General features: G+C 45.9%; 4 protein-coding genes across 4 annotated transcripts; 2 read left to right on the plus strand and 2 right to left on the minus strand.

The window, feature by feature from the left end:
* Positions 1 to 186: 186 nt before the first annotated feature.
* F4817DRAFT_333824 (Rad4-domain-containing protein) lies at positions 187 to 3,730 on the plus strand. The gene is made up of 4 exons (XM_049302810.1): positions 187 to 2,581; positions 2,632 to 2,669; positions 2,720 to 2,830; positions 2,892 to 3,730. The coding sequence occupies exons 1-4, from the start codon at positions 339 to 341 to the stop codon at positions 3,518 to 3,520; spliced, it is 3,021 nt and encodes a 1,006-aa protein (XP_049160452.1). The 5' UTR covers positions 187 to 338; the 3' UTR covers positions 3,521 to 3,730.
* Positions 3,731 to 6,447: 2,717 nt separating this feature from the next.
* On the plus strand, positions 6,448 to 8,235 carry F4817DRAFT_364294 (pisatin demethylase; the record flags this gene model as incomplete). Its single annotated transcript, XM_049306734.1, has 5 exons — positions 6,448 to 6,637; positions 6,700 to 7,249; positions 7,312 to 7,437; positions 7,495 to 7,987; positions 8,098 to 8,235. The coding sequence occupies 5 exons, from the start codon at positions 6,448 to 6,450 to the stop codon at positions 8,233 to 8,235; spliced, it is 1,497 nt and encodes a 498-aa protein (XP_049160453.1).
* Positions 8,236 to 8,438: 203 nt separating this feature from the next.
* F4817DRAFT_364297 (Diaminopimelate epimerase-like protein) lies at positions 8,439 to 9,872 on the minus strand. Its single transcript, XM_049306735.1, has one exon. It carries the CDS (start codon positions 9,546 to 9,548, stop codon positions 8,577 to 8,579), a length of 972 nt encoding a protein of 323 aa, XP_049160454.1. The 5' UTR covers positions 9,549 to 9,872; the 3' UTR covers positions 8,439 to 8,576.
* On the minus strand, positions 9,797 to 13,097 carry F4817DRAFT_333829 (uncharacterized protein). The gene is made up of 6 exons (XM_049302811.1): positions 12,553 to 13,097; positions 12,363 to 12,497; positions 11,371 to 12,194; positions 10,969 to 11,304; positions 10,736 to 10,915; positions 9,797 to 10,681 (listed from the first exon to the last, which is right to left on the minus strand). Exons 1-6 carry the CDS (start codon positions 12,687 to 12,689, stop codon positions 10,212 to 10,214), a joined length of 2,082 nt encoding a protein of 693 aa, XP_049160455.1. The 5' UTR covers positions 12,690 to 13,097; the 3' UTR covers positions 9,797 to 10,211.
* Positions 13,098 to 15,890: the final 2,793 nt, after the last annotated feature.

Consider the following 15,890-nt stretch of genomic DNA (forward strand, 5'->3'; position numbering starts at 1 on the left):
GCCGATTTTAGGTAAGTTAGTGGCGGGGCTACAAATGCGCTGCGGCTGAATTAGGCGGGAGCTTACGCTAGAGTTTAGGTACCTAGCCCAAGGGTGTGCAGGCTGCCCGGCCCCGGGCTACCGGGGTCTACTGACCAGTCCTACTTCGTAGTTAAGGTTTAATTGAACTTTAAAGAGCCATTACAAGTCACGGGGTTTCGCGTTTCCGGCGCATTTCAATGACGACAATTAATTCGTGCCTACAAGGTTCTGTCTTACATAGCGAGGTGTCGTAATGTCGTAAAATATATATCAAGTCCGGTTTAATTCTAACTTACCTTCTTAATGTTATCATCAAGATGCCTCCGTATGTACCGCGCAAGCGATTGCGCACCCCGCCAGAAGACCGCGATAACCGGGTTACAAAAGAGTCAAGTAGGGGTAAAAGCACGCCGATAGCATCCGTGCCGCCTCGCAAGAATACCTTATTTGATGATCTGGATTCAAGCACTAAGAAGAGCTCTGCTGAAAAGACCAAGTCGGTTATACAGCAAATGCATGAAGATAACGATGATAGTGATGATAGTTCGCTCACTTCTCTTTCGGATGCTGATTTCGAGGATGTGCCGGCTACTAAGCGGCAGAAGGTGAATCATGATCCGGAGGAGTCGGAAGACGATGATATGGAGTTTGAAGATGTCCCTTCTCATGAGATTCAGCAGCAGGATCCGGATTTGGGGGGTGATCTCGAGTTGACATTAAACCGAGAAAACGAACTTCCATTGACTAGCGAAATGGGTAAGAAAGGTCCCTCAAAAAAAGAAAAGGCCATCCGTATTTCGATACATTGTATGCACGTTCAACTCCTACTCTGGCATAATGCGATCCGGAATTCCTGGCTTTGTGATAGAGAAGTTCAAGCTATCATGATCTCACACTTGCCTCCGAGGTTATGGGACGAGGTGGATCGCTGGAGACGAAACAGCGGCTTAGACATACCCGAAGATACCCCAAAGAAACCTACAAAGACTAAATCTGATCCAAAAGGAAAAGGGAAAGGAAAGCAGCGGGCTTCGGGATCGACGAGAAATTGGAGCAATGCAGCAGACAGGCTTGAAAAGGGCGTTCCTGACATGAGTCATGGCGATCCTTTATTAAGACTTATGAAATGTCTCGTGTCATGGTGGAAGCAAAGGTTTCGAATAATTAGTCCTGGATTGCGCAAAATCGGTTACATGAACGCCAGAAGACTAGGAAAACTAACTTCGAGCTTCGAAGCAGAAGGCGATGACTCGAGTCGGTTTGGGGAACGGATTAAGGATCTCGAGGAGTTCAGACGGCGTGCTCAGGATTGTACTGGCAGTCGCGACGTCGGAGCTCAACTTTTCACCGCGCTATTGAGAGGTCTTGGACTAGAAGCACGAATGGTTGCAAATCTCCAACCACTGGGATTTGGCTGGAGTAGGGTCGAAGAAGCGGATGCTGAAATCAATGCTCAAAAGGCCCAGGATGATACGAGTACGCCTAATGAATCTACGCCGAAGAAACCAAACGGAAAGAAGAAAAGGGCGAAACCAGCAACCCGTCGAGCAAAGAAGAATGATGAAAGTGCTTTAAAGATGGACTTGGATGATTCGGATGAATATGGCGATCCGCTCACAGATGAAAGTAATGACGACTCGTCAGTAGTTGATGTTACAAACACTGTTCGTCCAAGGCGAGCAGAAGCAAAAGTTTATGATAAGGACCTTGAATTTCCTCATTATTGGACTGAGGTTCTTTCTCCGGTAACGAAGGAGTTTCTTCCGGTGGATCCCATCGTGAAATCTGTTGTAGCTAACAGTAGAGACCTGGTCGAAACCCTGGAACCACGAGGAGGAAAAGCCGACAAAGCAAAACAAGTTATGGCTTATTGTATTGGGTTTTCTCAAGATGGCACGGCCAAAGATGTTACGGTACGGTACCTCAAGAAGAATATTTTCCCTGGTAAAACGAAAGGGTTCAGGATGGTTGAAGAGAAAATACCAGTTTACAACAAACATGGCAAGGTCAAGAGATACGACCAGTTTGATTGGTTCAAATCAGTTATGCGAGGTTATATCCGGGGTGATAGGAAACACCCAATCACAGAAGTAGACGAGGCGGAAGACTCCACTGATCTCAAGCCGGCAAAGCCAGAGAAGAAAGAAGTTAAGGAAGGAGAAGAGACATTACAGTACTATAAGACTTCAAAGGAATACGCCTTAGAGCGTCATCTCAAACGCGAAGAGGCTCTTCTTCCCGATGCTGTCCCTGTCAAAGTATTCCGCAACAAAGGGAAGGCATCCAAAGTTGAAGAGGAAAATGTATATCTGCGAAAGGATGTGGTGACAGTGAAGAGTGCCGAGACCTGGCACAAGCAAGGCCGAGCTCCTATCGAAGGCGTCCAACCACTCAAGCATGCTCCTTATAGAGCTGCAACAACCAATAGACGAAGGGAAATTGCCGAGGCCGAAAGGGCAACAGGCCAGAAAGTCATGCAACCCTTATACAGCTTCGACCAAACAGATTGGATAATACCTCCTCCTATTCAGAATGGCATCATTCCGAAGAACGAATATGGGTATGTCAATTACTCAGCCTATAACACGGCCAAGGCTAATATTAATGCAGGAACATCGATATGTTTGCAGAGCACATGTGTCCAGAAGGTAATTCGTTCAGTATGATCTATTGAGCTCCATTATTAACCAAGATATAGGTGCTATTCACGTCCCATATCGCGGCGTTGTTCGTGTCTGCAAGCGATTAGAAGTTGATTACGCGGAGGCGGTGGTTGGGTTCGAATTTGGTCATCGGATGGCCGTGCCCGGTATGTCATTTACCTCCTTGGTGTATAACCTAATAGGACGATTACTAATTTTTATTCTTAGTTATTCAAGGCGTAGTTATTGCAGAGGAAAACTATGAGCGTGTAATGGAGCAACTCGAGAAAGACGAAGCGGAACGGACGAGGAAAGAAAACGAGAAGCGGCGCAAGGAGGTTCTATATACATGGCGAAGGTTCTTGATGGGTTTGCGAATCGCAGAGAGATTCAAGCAAGATTATGGCTATCTAGATGAGTCGGTGGAGGTATTTGGTCACGCCCCCAACAATGATAATGGCAAGGACTTCGAGGCCATGCGTGAGAGAGACGAGGACATGGCCGGCGGATTCTTACCTGAGGGGTATGAAGAGGAGGGAGCGGTCGAAGAGAAAGAGGCCCCTCGTCAAACCTCCGGGTTCTTCCCAGGTGGTAATGAGGAGGAAGATTCAGATGACGGGAACGATCCTTTTGAGGTGGACTACGGGAAACAAAAGGAGGCAGAAGACCCTCCTATTGAGGAGTCCCCCGAACCGGAAGTTCCAGCTAAAGTAGCGCCTAAAAAGGCTGCTCCAAAGCCGAAAGCGAAACCGAAGCAGCCTGCGCGAAGGCGGACTCGAAGGAAGCTTGCGGTATCTTCCGACGAGGACAGTGGGCAGGATGACGAGTTCGTGGCTGAGGATGAGGATAGTGATTAATATATATAATGATGTCGAACAGTATTGTTGAACAGTGTATGTAGCCTGCACTGCAGCGGTTATCGTTGCGTCCTGTTCTAAAAATACTCCGTATGAAGGTTGGCGTACGGGCATTTACTATCTGCAAGGAAATATGAACACCGGTAGGCTAGCTAGTGTATACTTTAGGAACTTAAAGCACAATGGAAGAGGAATAATAGGTACATTGCCAATTTACCAACTCTATAAGATTTTAAAGAGGTATTGACACAAACATTCACATTCTTTATATTTGTATTGCGCACCTAACAATCCTAATACACCTAATCATAGCTAGGTACTATAGTAAACTAACCTAGAGCCTTTTAAATCGAGTAATTAATTGCCCAGTAATTATAAAAATCAGAATGCAAGGTGATGGTGGCCGCAACGATGATGCGCCATTTCGGTACGATTTAAAGCCAGTCTGCGAATAGTAACAAGCGTTTAAGCGTATTGATATTCTTTATTTATTAATCGCGCGCACATGATGCTTTAGTGCTCGGAAGTTATTCTTCGGGTATCTATCTTGATGTGCCTATCCGAGATATAATAATGTGATATGTGATATATGCGCGCAGGATGACTGAACCGTCTGCTCGGATCCGTACTCCTTAGCCACGATTATATTACCTTAAACGTCATTCTTACGACGCCACTAGGTAGCTTCGGCGTTGGGTTTTATATATACCTAGGTAAGTTAAGTAGGTTAGGTACCTAAGCGGCAGAGCCAGTTCGTATCGGGTGGTTGCAGGTCGGATCGTGTCTTCGTCCCATGGGAGGCGAAGGGTAGGTACCTACCTTAGCCTCTCTGGTAATTGCAGGATCTCGAAGAAAACGGACTGGCTGGTGTATTTGGGTTAATAACTAATGGAATACTTAGATCCCGGAAGGGCAAGGGGGGTGGTAAGGCATTCCCCAGATCTAGGTGGTGGTCGCACACGAGGGGAGTACAGATCAGTCTAATCTGACATCGAAGGATACCTGATCTCGCTTGGCGATATTAAATGCGTCCAACGCATGTAGACCCATGTAGGCACGATCTGCGCTCCACGCAATACCTTGGTAAAGTAGCTGGTGTGTCATGGAACTACGCTTGAGTAGGGAAGGTCGAGTTGTTGCTGAAGATCCCCTTACCCCTGAATCCTTGGGCCAGATACTTGATACCTGATACTTGATACCAGCTAGATAACCGTTAAGCCCGCATGTGGCGCATAACGGCGAAGAAATATCACGTAGTATATCGTATCTTTACTTGGGATTCCATTACCTTTTCGTTCGGGTATCTCGGAAGGCATCAATAGGGGCGGGCCGATAATAGCGGCCGCATTTGCATACGCCTTTAGACAAGGTTGATTCATGAAGACAGTATAACTTCTATGCCGCCTCGTCAAGATACTATACCGTAAGTCCGGGGTGTTCCATAGGACCTCGTAAATGATGCCAGAATGGGGGAAGCCGGATGCCTGCATCTACAAAAGCCAATCGTAGTTCAAGTGACGCAACCCTTTTACTCTCCGAATAGCATCTCGGAGACAAGCGAGCCCTCGGTGGATACTAGTGGAAAAGAATAATCCTAATAATTTTAGTTATACACCCGTATGGTCGGTTTCCTTACCGACGATATCAAAAATACGGTTCTGCTACGTTCCAGCTAGCCCCCATCAAGGACTACAAGCTGACTGCGAGTTTACCATCATAAAGCCCTGAGAGATGTGACTTCGGGATGTGGTGGTTTCGTGTCAAAGCCGAGCGCTCCCCTCGACGGCTTCCCCAAGCCAATCCCACTTCGTGACACCGAACCACGAGGCTTGTGTATGTTAGAGCAGCGTGGATTGGGCCTCGTGTAGTGTAACGGGATACATCCGTAGAAGGTTGAGTCCGTGTCTCTTTAAATATCCTTGAACCTTGCCAAGCATATATGATTTCTGTACTGGCCCATACACAAGGCTTTACACTACATGATCTTATCACACCTCCTTTTCCTTCGCACGTCAGTTGATATACATGACTAGTAAAGAGGGCTTGTCCCCCTCGTTCTGGGAAGTACATCTTGGGAAATACAAGGTGCCTTTCTACGATATTATTTTGAAATAAAAGTACAGAAGACATGCTAATATTAGCCCAGGCTGATAAATATCTCGATAGACTCACATAAGTAACTTATAACTACCTACGGAACTTCCCATAGAGATACCTAATCCTGCAGATACCATTCATAGATACTCCCATAATAACCTAAGGCTTAATATGGAGGTGACATAGAAGCCTCCTCATGACCTGACTACGTTGAATCCTCCTGCTGTACCGTTTGAGCGCCTCCAATGCCACGCCGAGATAAAGAGAGGCGCCATGGACGATTATGTACTACAGAGGTGAATCATGTTCTTCACTTGCCTGTCAAGAAACCCAGCTAATAGTAGAAGTCGGTATGTATGGAGCAGTAAATACACGAAAACGACCCTGGTACCTACAGAAAGGGTTGCTGATAGGACGTTGTGTAGTATGCTATGCAAGCTTGAGCTATCGCCATGCACACCGCCTCATATACTACCGCTTACACCACCCGAGCTATTCGCACTCCTCGTTGTCTCAGCCCTAGCGAGATACAGATTCGAAACGACAGTCGTGACTATAATGGAACAATGTAGTAGTTCACGAACTTGAGTAACCACTCAGTCAACCATCAAAGCCATATGTTCGCAAACTATGACGGGGTTCCCCCTGTATCTTGAGCTGTTGTGTGCTATTGTCCGCGAAGACAAAGAAGGCCTTTTTTATAAATTATAATATAACTTTCTACTTGCCTTCAAGACATGTCTAGCTGTTTAATAACGAGTTCAGTGTAACTGGTGTCTAATAAACGCTCCTAAATTTAAACAGCTCACTAATATACAGGAATTTTAACCATGTCTTTGACAACATATATAGTCCTACCATGTCTTCTCGGGGGCTGGATTACTTACGTTCTCTGGAACTGGTATCGACTTCGACATATCCCTGGACCATTCTGGATATGCTCTACCAAGCTTTGGCAAATTACAACACAGATAAGAGGAAAATGGTACCTCGAACTAAAAAAACTCGGGGACCAGTACGGTATGTTTATCATGGCCAGACGGCCATTTCCCCCCACCCCCTATTTTTACTAACTTTCCCAGGTGACCTCTTCCGGATCGGCCCAAACCAGCTCATGACCACCGATGTAGATATTATTCGTCGAATGGCTCATCCCAAGTCGGCCTATACAAAAGGACCGTTCTACCAGACGTTCAGGTTCAACCCTACGCAAGACAACTCCTTCTCACTTATCGACGACCAGGAACACACCCGCCGCCGAACAAACTTCGGCCCCGGCTACACCGGTAACGCACACGTAGAAGCCTGTGTTGATCGACAATCTGCGCGTTTAGTAGACTTAATCGAACGCAAGTTTATCTCAACCTCAAGCGAGTACCGGCCACTGGACCTAACAGCGGCAACCTTTTTCTTCGCGATGGACTGTGTAGGCGATCTATCGTACGGTCGACCGTTCGGATGCTTAGACGAGGGGGAGGACGTCCACAAATTCGTAAAGTGGAACGAGGACTTCTTTTCAACCGCTATTGTGATAGCGAACTTCCACTGGTTAACTAAGATCTTCTTCAAGCCCCCTTTTAATAAGATCTATCCGTCAACCCTCGACGTTGATGGCGTTGGCAAGTACATGGCGTAAGTCTGAACATATTTTTTTCTGGAACTGTATAAGATTCTTCTACTAACTCCCGAGTTAGACTCGCGCAAGCCGCAGTTGAAAAGAGCATAAGTGACGGCCAGGATCGACGAAGAGATGCCCTTGCCGCTTTCCTTGAACATGACGTTACTAAGGAAGAAGCTATCAACGAGTTGATGCTGCAGGTGTAAGTATTCCTAGTTACAACGCCCAAAGCTTATTAGAACTAACAATGTCAATATAGTGTTGCCGGAACAGACTCGACTGCAACGGGTATCCGTATGACTCTCCTACTTCTGATCGCTAATCCGATGGCATACAACAAGCTCAAGGCAGAGATAGACGACGCAATCGCGAAAGGAAACATCAGTTCGCCGATCAAGGACGCCGAATCCCGACAGCTACCGTACCTACAAGCCGTCATCAAAGAAGGTCTTCGTGCATTCCCCGTCGTAACAGCCACGTTCTTTAAGAAAGTGCCCAAGGGAGGCGACATCATCAGCGGACACTTCGTCCCCGAGGGCACTGAAGTCGGCCACAACGTCTTGGGCATTATGCGAGCGAAGAAGTACTGGGGCGACGATGCGGACGTCTTCCGGCCTGAGAGGTGGCTTGAGGTCGACGAGAGTACTTTCGAGATGATGGAGGGCGTCATAGAGACTCTTTGGGGGTCAGGCCGGTATAAGTGTCTTGGTCGGACTATCGCCCAGATGGAATTGAACAAAGTATTTGTTGAGGTATGTCCTGGCGTTAGTAGTTGTGTATGGTCGACACAACTCTGACATTGACTTGTACCCTGTTAATATCCTTTCTTTCTATAACAAAGCTAACCAACCCAATCTAATAGTTACTTCGGCGCTTCGACTTCTCCATCGTCACCCCGCAGAGCCCGGTAGAGATTATAAACTCGGGATTCTTCCTCATGTCCGAAATGAAGATGCGAGTCACGAAAAGGGAGAGTACACACGAGGAGAATATAGAGTAAGATCAAAGACTCTAGGCGTGGCCGTATCAGACATTGAGAGCTCTAGCTTCAAGAGTTTTCTTTCACGACATATGATATTTCGAAGAGTTGTAGAAGTGTATACCCCAGTTGATGTTAAGAAGACAATCATTATACCCAGAAGCGAAAGTCTCAAGCATTGGATACCCACGCTAACTGACTTACTAGCAGTATTTATTAGATACTTTTCCTTTAACCATAGATAATCTTAATATATCATTTCTGTTGTAATAGACTTGAAGTTAAAGTAAACCATAACCCCTATTAATAGACTATTAAAAGTCTATAGTATAACGACTAAGTGAGTACCACCAACCCATCCCTCAAGCAAACCCATCAAGCGTCAAAGTCCCCTTCAACACCACAACCGCCGTCCCACCCAGCCACAAATCCACCAACCCAACCCCCCCCTCAGCACCCCCCCTCGTCGTAGTCTCGACACTAATCTCGCTTTTCCGCCCCATCTCCACCCCCTGCGTAACCCTAAACCTCCTCCCCGTCTTCTCCTCCCCAAGCGTAAGATACGCCGCAAGCGCCGACGCCGCGCTCCCCGTAGCCGGGTCCTCGAACCCACCCTGCACCATCCGCGCACGAATAGCCCTAGCGCCGCCCTCCTCCTCCTCCTCCTCCTCCTCGCCGCCCACATCCACGTAGTAATACCGGCTGACGAAACTGTTCCCCCAGGGCCCCTCGTCCAACAACGGTTTAGGCAGGTTATCGAAGTCGAGCCTGTATCCCGTGCTGACGCGCGAGAGCAGTTCCAGCGACGGCAGTTTCACCAGCACGAACGTCATGCCCTTGACGATGCTGAACACTGGGGCCCGCAGCTCCGCCTCCCGGATCTGCGGGTCGGGCGAGAGCCCTGCTGCGGCGGCGGCGACGACGTCCGCGAGCGTCTGCGTATGCAGGTGCACGTCGTGCGGGATCTTAGCGCGGATCTGGTTCTCCGGCTGCGGAACAATGCTAATGGGACCGGCTTTCGTAACGAGAGTTTGCACGTGCGGGTGAAGGTGATATTTCACTAGCACCGCGGTGCCGATGGTCGGGTGGCCGGCAAACGGGATCTCCCGCTTGATAGTGAAGATATCGATGTAGCGCTCTTCGTTCCCAGCATTCGACTCTGCTGCCTCGTGTAAAAATACCGTCTCCGAGAGATTGAACTCCTGCGCAATCTTCTGCTTGGTAGCTTGTGTAAGGCTGTCCTTGAGCGCTGCCGGGACGGTGACTACGGCGAGGGGGTTGCCTTGGAGTCGTTGGGACGTGAAGACGTCGAGGGTGAAGAATTGGAGAGCCATTTTCAACTGCCTGGGTAAGTAGTAACCTATTCGATACGTTAAGCTTCGAGGAGTAGTTGATAAGTAGCTTCTCTTCTACTGTTTCGAGCCTGTAGATACTATAAAGACTATAAGTAAAGACTATAAGTACCTAACTTATATGCTGAAGTTGACTTCGATGAGCTGAGTCAGGATTAAGAAAATTGCCGCTTTCGGAAGAGCTGCTGAGTCTTATAGGCGGAAGCGCTAATAAGCTGCCTATTAATGGTGTGGAGGTGATGGTGTTATCATGAAGTCGGTTAAAGGGCGCGGAGACCCACTAATATCAGCATTAGAGGTTCGAATATACTCATTGGTTATAATCTCTAGAAGAGAGGACAATTCATAGTTACGTGTGTATTCGAGCTAAGAAGCTGGATTACTCTCGGGATAAACAACAAGTTAATACACACCGTTACGCTCCTTATATGATGCTCTGCATGCTATTTCGAACGGTGTAAAAGCAAACCGCATTAAACCAGCTAGTGATTCTAGATAGTGATGCAAACAGCTATATAGGTACAAGACACAGATTCTATGCGTTAGGTAGACTGTACAATATCCATCGCCCCTTGGTGATTTCAACTCTTCAGCGGAGGGTTCTTAGCAACGTTTTTCACACGCAATGCATGTGCTATAGACTTGTCAAGTTCGAACCGTTTCGATACCGGCACCAGACTGTAACGCAACAACCAAAGCAGTAAGCCGATCAATCTTTGCTGCCAACTCTGAGATTCGAACCTCCACATTGCTAGGTGCATCTCCAGCATAATCCTCAAGCACTCGTTGCTGAGGCCTCGGTTTATCAATCACTTCCGCGCTAGTAGCACGCGGTGTTGACATACGTGGTCGATATCCCGATTGCGGTCTGCTCCCTGGTCCATTGGGGGGTGGTGCGGCGTGTCGTTTAAAAGAATTCTGTCGTGGGCCGCGGAAGTTGTCGAAACCGTCGGGGTTAACCTTGTTGGTGAGCCACTCATAGACCTGAATAGCTCCGACGATTGGTGCGTGCGTTGCCCGGAGAAGTAGAATGCGTGCTTGCCGGAACTTATCGTCTGAGGGTAGAAATAGGCGTAACGGCCTGAATATTCCTAGCGCGATAAGATTGAACGGAGCTTATAACTCAAGTCAACATGACACATATAGATGTAATAAGAGGAGCCACCTACGGTAGAAATGTGTGAGCCTGTTGCTGGTTGATGCCTCAAGCACGTATACGCTGTAGACATAGAGATACTCTTCGCGAGCGTGCGTAATAACTCTTGAGAAACTATTACTGAGCATACCCGTTAGGGAGCCCATAAGTAAGATTGAACTCAGCGTGACAAAAATTAACATGAGAGGAGGTCCTAGGAGAAAGGTTAGAAGAGATACGCCGGTTGAGTGGAAAGGAAGAAAATACCGAAGATGGGGTCGATTTCTTCCATAATATCAAACCCAACGTAACTAGACCCAAAAAAGATCTTGGTCACGATCATGGCCATGTGCGAAAATGAGTATGCCTCCCTCCCGACGAGAGAAAAGGTTGTTAAAAACCCGACATATACAATGACTACCAGAACCATGAATTTCAAGAAGTCCTTCCCCATCTCTTTGAGACAAGGTATTAAAGTACCCCAGTATGGGGACAAGCTAAATATCGAGCAGACTCTAGGTACCATAAAGAGGGCCTCCAGCGATAAGACGTCAAAGCCAATATCCACAAGGGTATAATCAGCCCTATATAATCCAACGAATCCTATCAGTGAAGATTAGCACATTGCATTTTATGTCGAACTGAAAGCGAATAGTATCATATGCTTACTCAAAACCGCAAAGACGATTCCGATGGCAATCATTATCATATCAAATAAATTCCAGACATCTGCCGCATAGAAAATCGATCCGGCATCAATATATTCGCTAACCTCATCGTAGAAGAAGGCGGCAAACCAGACGTAGAGCAATATTTCTAGGGGGGTAATGGCGTAACGATTCTGCTCGATCAACACGCTGTAGTATAACATTAAAAACCCAACGAAGAACGCAACCTCATAAGCTTTGAGGTACTTGGGTACTCGAAGTCGTGAAAAGGGGTCGGCTGTGCTGGGATTGTAAAACCGGGGTTTCTTCTCCGAGTGGACTGAAAGACGGTCCCAGAAGATAATCTCGCCGTTCCAAATGCCTGTGATGATCTTCTGTACCACGTGCTGGCTAAGAAACCTCTTTGCATCAGCAATAGCCGCTATTTCTAGGCCGTTAAGATGCGTAAAAGGTTCGGTAGGGTCATCCTCTAGTTCTTCAACCTCACTAGTATGTCGACTTATAGTCAACTTCGAGATTGATTGAAACAATTGGCTTCGTCTCGCAGACCCAAAACGATTGTCTGAGCGGCGATCTGGTGAGGGAGATCTAGAAGGGCGATGCAGTAGAGAGCTACGCTCATTACTTTCACCACCATCTGCGGGCTCATCGGCAGGGGCTGCATCGCTTTGGCTGCCATCTGGGATCTCATAGAGGCAAAACTCGACAGCTTCCCGTTCCGATAGACGAGTTAAAAACCTCCAGGCAACGATCTCGCAAGCATTTGCACGAGCTTCACTGATGCCTCGGCCATCGCTTATCGAGCCGTAATGCCATCTCAATGCCCTATATTATTATTAGTAACGATTTCATGGTTCATGAATTGGTCGTCTATTGAGATTTTTCGTCGTCATAGCACGTTGCCACCGTGAAGGCTTAGTCATAATTGAGCAGTTGAGTAAGAGAGTAGAATTTGATATAGAGGTTAAAGACCATATTAAGGAAGCATCTCACAATAAAGCGTTTACGATTGCGGGATTGGTGACACGGGTGCTAAGATGGTCAACAAGGGCGTGTAGATCGTCACCAGCCGATGTAGTCCTTAGTTGTTCGAAGGTGCTTGGCAAATAAACAACCCCAGTTACATATCTGCAATGTTGATCAGTGATAACTTAAACTGAGTTGCCGAGCAGAATCAACCTACATGGAAAGCTTCTTAACGACATCGCGGAAGACATCTTCATGTGCGATATCAGGGAGGGGAACTTCAGTGGGGATAGAGACTGGTGACAAAGCACGATCCGGGGTCGCCAAGGGACGCGACTTGACGCGAATTGGCATCGTACCTGGGTAATTAGATGCTTAAGCCAACCCTTTTACAGCGTATAAACGTTAAAAATTCATTATATACGAGCCGGGATCGTAGGAAGTTCAAGGAATATTAATGTGCGGAAAGAGTGCAACGACGATTCGTTTCAAAGGGCAAAATGCGGAGGTTAAACTGGGTACGGAGTGGCTATGGGATCAAGACATCAACGGCCCGTGCTTTGCTTGATTCCTTCGCCATATCTCATCACTTTCCTAGAAAAGGAGATAAGCGCTTTCACGATGGGGTCAACTGAGGTAACTAAAATTTAGCATCCTTCAAACTCCCCGCAAAACTTGATATCGTCACGAAGACCCTTAAGCTAAATTGGCACCTGGTGATCAGATGAAATGTTGTTGGTTCGATAAAAATATGCATGTCCCTGCAGAGTTACCTCACTGAGCATTCAGGGTACCGCAGGTACCTACATTAGTATGTACCGAGGCTCATTGCCACACCCGCCACAAATCGTTATCGATCTATGGCGGTGCTAAACTTTCCAGCTTCGGTACCCGGAATCGTGAATCTCTAATCCTGTTTTACATTGCAACACTTTACATTTTCCGTAGGTAACTCGTAATAGAAGGCGACAACTATCCTTCGCTTAAGATTTTCGCCTCTTAACCAACGAATAACATTTTCCCAAGTTGCAACAACAACTACCATACTAAATAAAAATGACCGCATCCCTTAGACTCGCAGAATAACGTCAAAAAAGGTGGCGCACTTACCAGCATAATTGTTAGGAGACTGCGCCAGTTATTTTGACGCTATTCTGACTCGTTTACAGATAGGTAGCCAATGGTTTAAGACGCTAGATTCGGAATTCTTCGTATCCATTATCCATCACCGCTTATTCCATAGTAGCGTCAGTCTGCGGGTCTTGTCTTGTCTGCCGCCCATCTGCCGCCCATCTGGATGGATTATGGATTATCGTCTAATCGGATAATTGATCGACTTAGTAGTCACTCACGATCAACGAGCACGGTTGACCTTGTTTCTTCTCCAATGGACATCCGCGAAGGCCCACCGAATTTTCGCTCCACGTCGCTGTACCACACTATGCTCAAAGTTCACAAGTAGCGGGCGTTTAGCTGTGCAGATAGTCAAGAAAACGCTGGAATAACCGCCATGGATTGCATGACATACGATATGGTACAGTGACTCGAAAGAATAAACGTTAAATGGCTTTTTTACACCAAAAGTTACCATGTTTACTTATTTATATTTATTTAAAATTGTATATAAACATTTTATATTAAAATGGAATAAATTAAACTAATGTAAAACGGATTTAATGGCGTTTTTACTTTTATTTGAAAGAATCTTTTAAATTAATTAAAAAATGTTAAAGTGGGGTATTTTTAAAAAGTGTCGATTTTATATGGGAAAACCGTTTAATATACATGTTTTAATAAAATATTTAAAATAAAATTAAGTTAAAATTTAAGGATTTAATTTAAAATTATAGAAAATTTATATTTATAACTGTTATAAATTAAAATAATTATAGTAATATTTTAAATTTAAATACTTATAAACGTAATTAATTATATTTATTTTAACCATTTTATTTTTAAAATTACCTATTAATTTATCTTTTATATTTTATGGGTTATTTAAATAATAAAACTTAAAAAAAATATGGATAAATTATATCATTGGTTTAAATATTCTATTATATAAAAAGTGGATTTTTACCTATATAATATAAATAGTTATTTAATTTACAAATCGTTATACACCATGTTACATTACCATTTGACGTTTATTTTCTCGACCCACTGTAGCTGGATTATTGCGTGGGCCCTCAATAGGCTCCGGAAATCGCATGTTCCACTCCTAAATAGGATGTACCATGAAGGGAGAGGACGGATTGGAGTACACTGATTCTCGCTATTAGCAACTCGCTATTATCTACGACGGGATTTCTCTGCTATGTTGTTGCTATTAAGTGCCACTAAATCCATGCAGGTACAAAGGCATCCTACGATCTGCCTGCATTATACTAGGTGGCTTGGTATATTCGGCCTAACGTCCCGGGAGATGCTGCTGGCTCAAGATAAAGTTGCTTAGAAGGCCTCAACCCGATTTAGGTTGCCTCAACCGGAATCCAGAATTTACTCGGTTCTCGCAGCCAGATTGACTCTTAACAGAGGGCCGAGATGCAGGTATGCGGTAACTAACGGCCCAGAACAGCCTCTCATACCGTTCGGCCGGTATCACAGGTACACCTTGTTTCACCTTTTTGTCATCTAAACAAACACCGAAGCTGCACAGTTACTACACTTGAACGCTGTTTTCTTGGTCGCGGAAGCGAAGACCGAGCTGCTCAATCACATATGCAGAAAGTGTGACGATGGCAACTATCCGGGGTGCGTTCTTCAGGGTTACAGTCACTATGTCATTGATTTAGCAAGCCTGCAAGCCCACTTCTACAGGGTAAAATCTAGACCACAAAAAAGATCTTACCGAAGTCGTTGAAGGGTGGGCAGTACCCCTGCGGCGGCCCTGTCATCCCTGGAGCCATTCATCGTCTTCCCGCCCGTGGCTGTGTACATTCTACCACATCTACCTTAATTGGCCAGACATGTCTATAAAAAGCTATTTTAGCAAATATACACTTTTATGATTCGTCATAGCCTTCCCCATAAACTATCTGGCGCCAGGGCCCAGGGTTCGGCGGCCGTGTAGCGAAGAACCCTGGGACCGATTGGCTTTTCCACAGATGCGCCGATCGCTGGTATAGGTATTGTGTTGGCGTGTTGGCGTGTTGGCGAACATAGAGGGAACTTGATTCTGCCGGTGGCAATGCTTATGCCACAATTACCGTTGATAGACATTCTTCAAAAGAACCGAGAGAATGTTTCAATGTTTCCATCACTAAGTATCAGATAACCAGAACGAAACATTCTTTTTTATTTTCATCCAACCCTTTTCATGCACAGCTTACATGACTTGTGCCGCCTGTGCTATGGATAGGAGCCGCTGCTAGATGCTGTAAGACAGCACGACGCTATAGGTACCTATTTCTAGATCGTGCAGACAAGAAGCAATCTTGAGCAGGTCTCAGCCTTGTTGTGCAACACCCTGGTCGCGCATGTGCAGTAGTTGACTGCTACATTGCCTGCCTTCGCCTCTTTTTCTTTAAAGAAGACCCTTCTCATCGACATCCA

The sequence above is a fragment of the Daldinia loculata genome, assembly GCF_022478755.1.
Source record: "Daldinia loculata strain CBS 113971 unplaced genomic scaffold F4817scaffold_16, whole genome shotgun sequence".
Classification (NCBI taxonomy): domain Eukaryota; kingdom Fungi; phylum Ascomycota; class Sordariomycetes; order Xylariales; family Hypoxylaceae; genus Daldinia; species Daldinia loculata.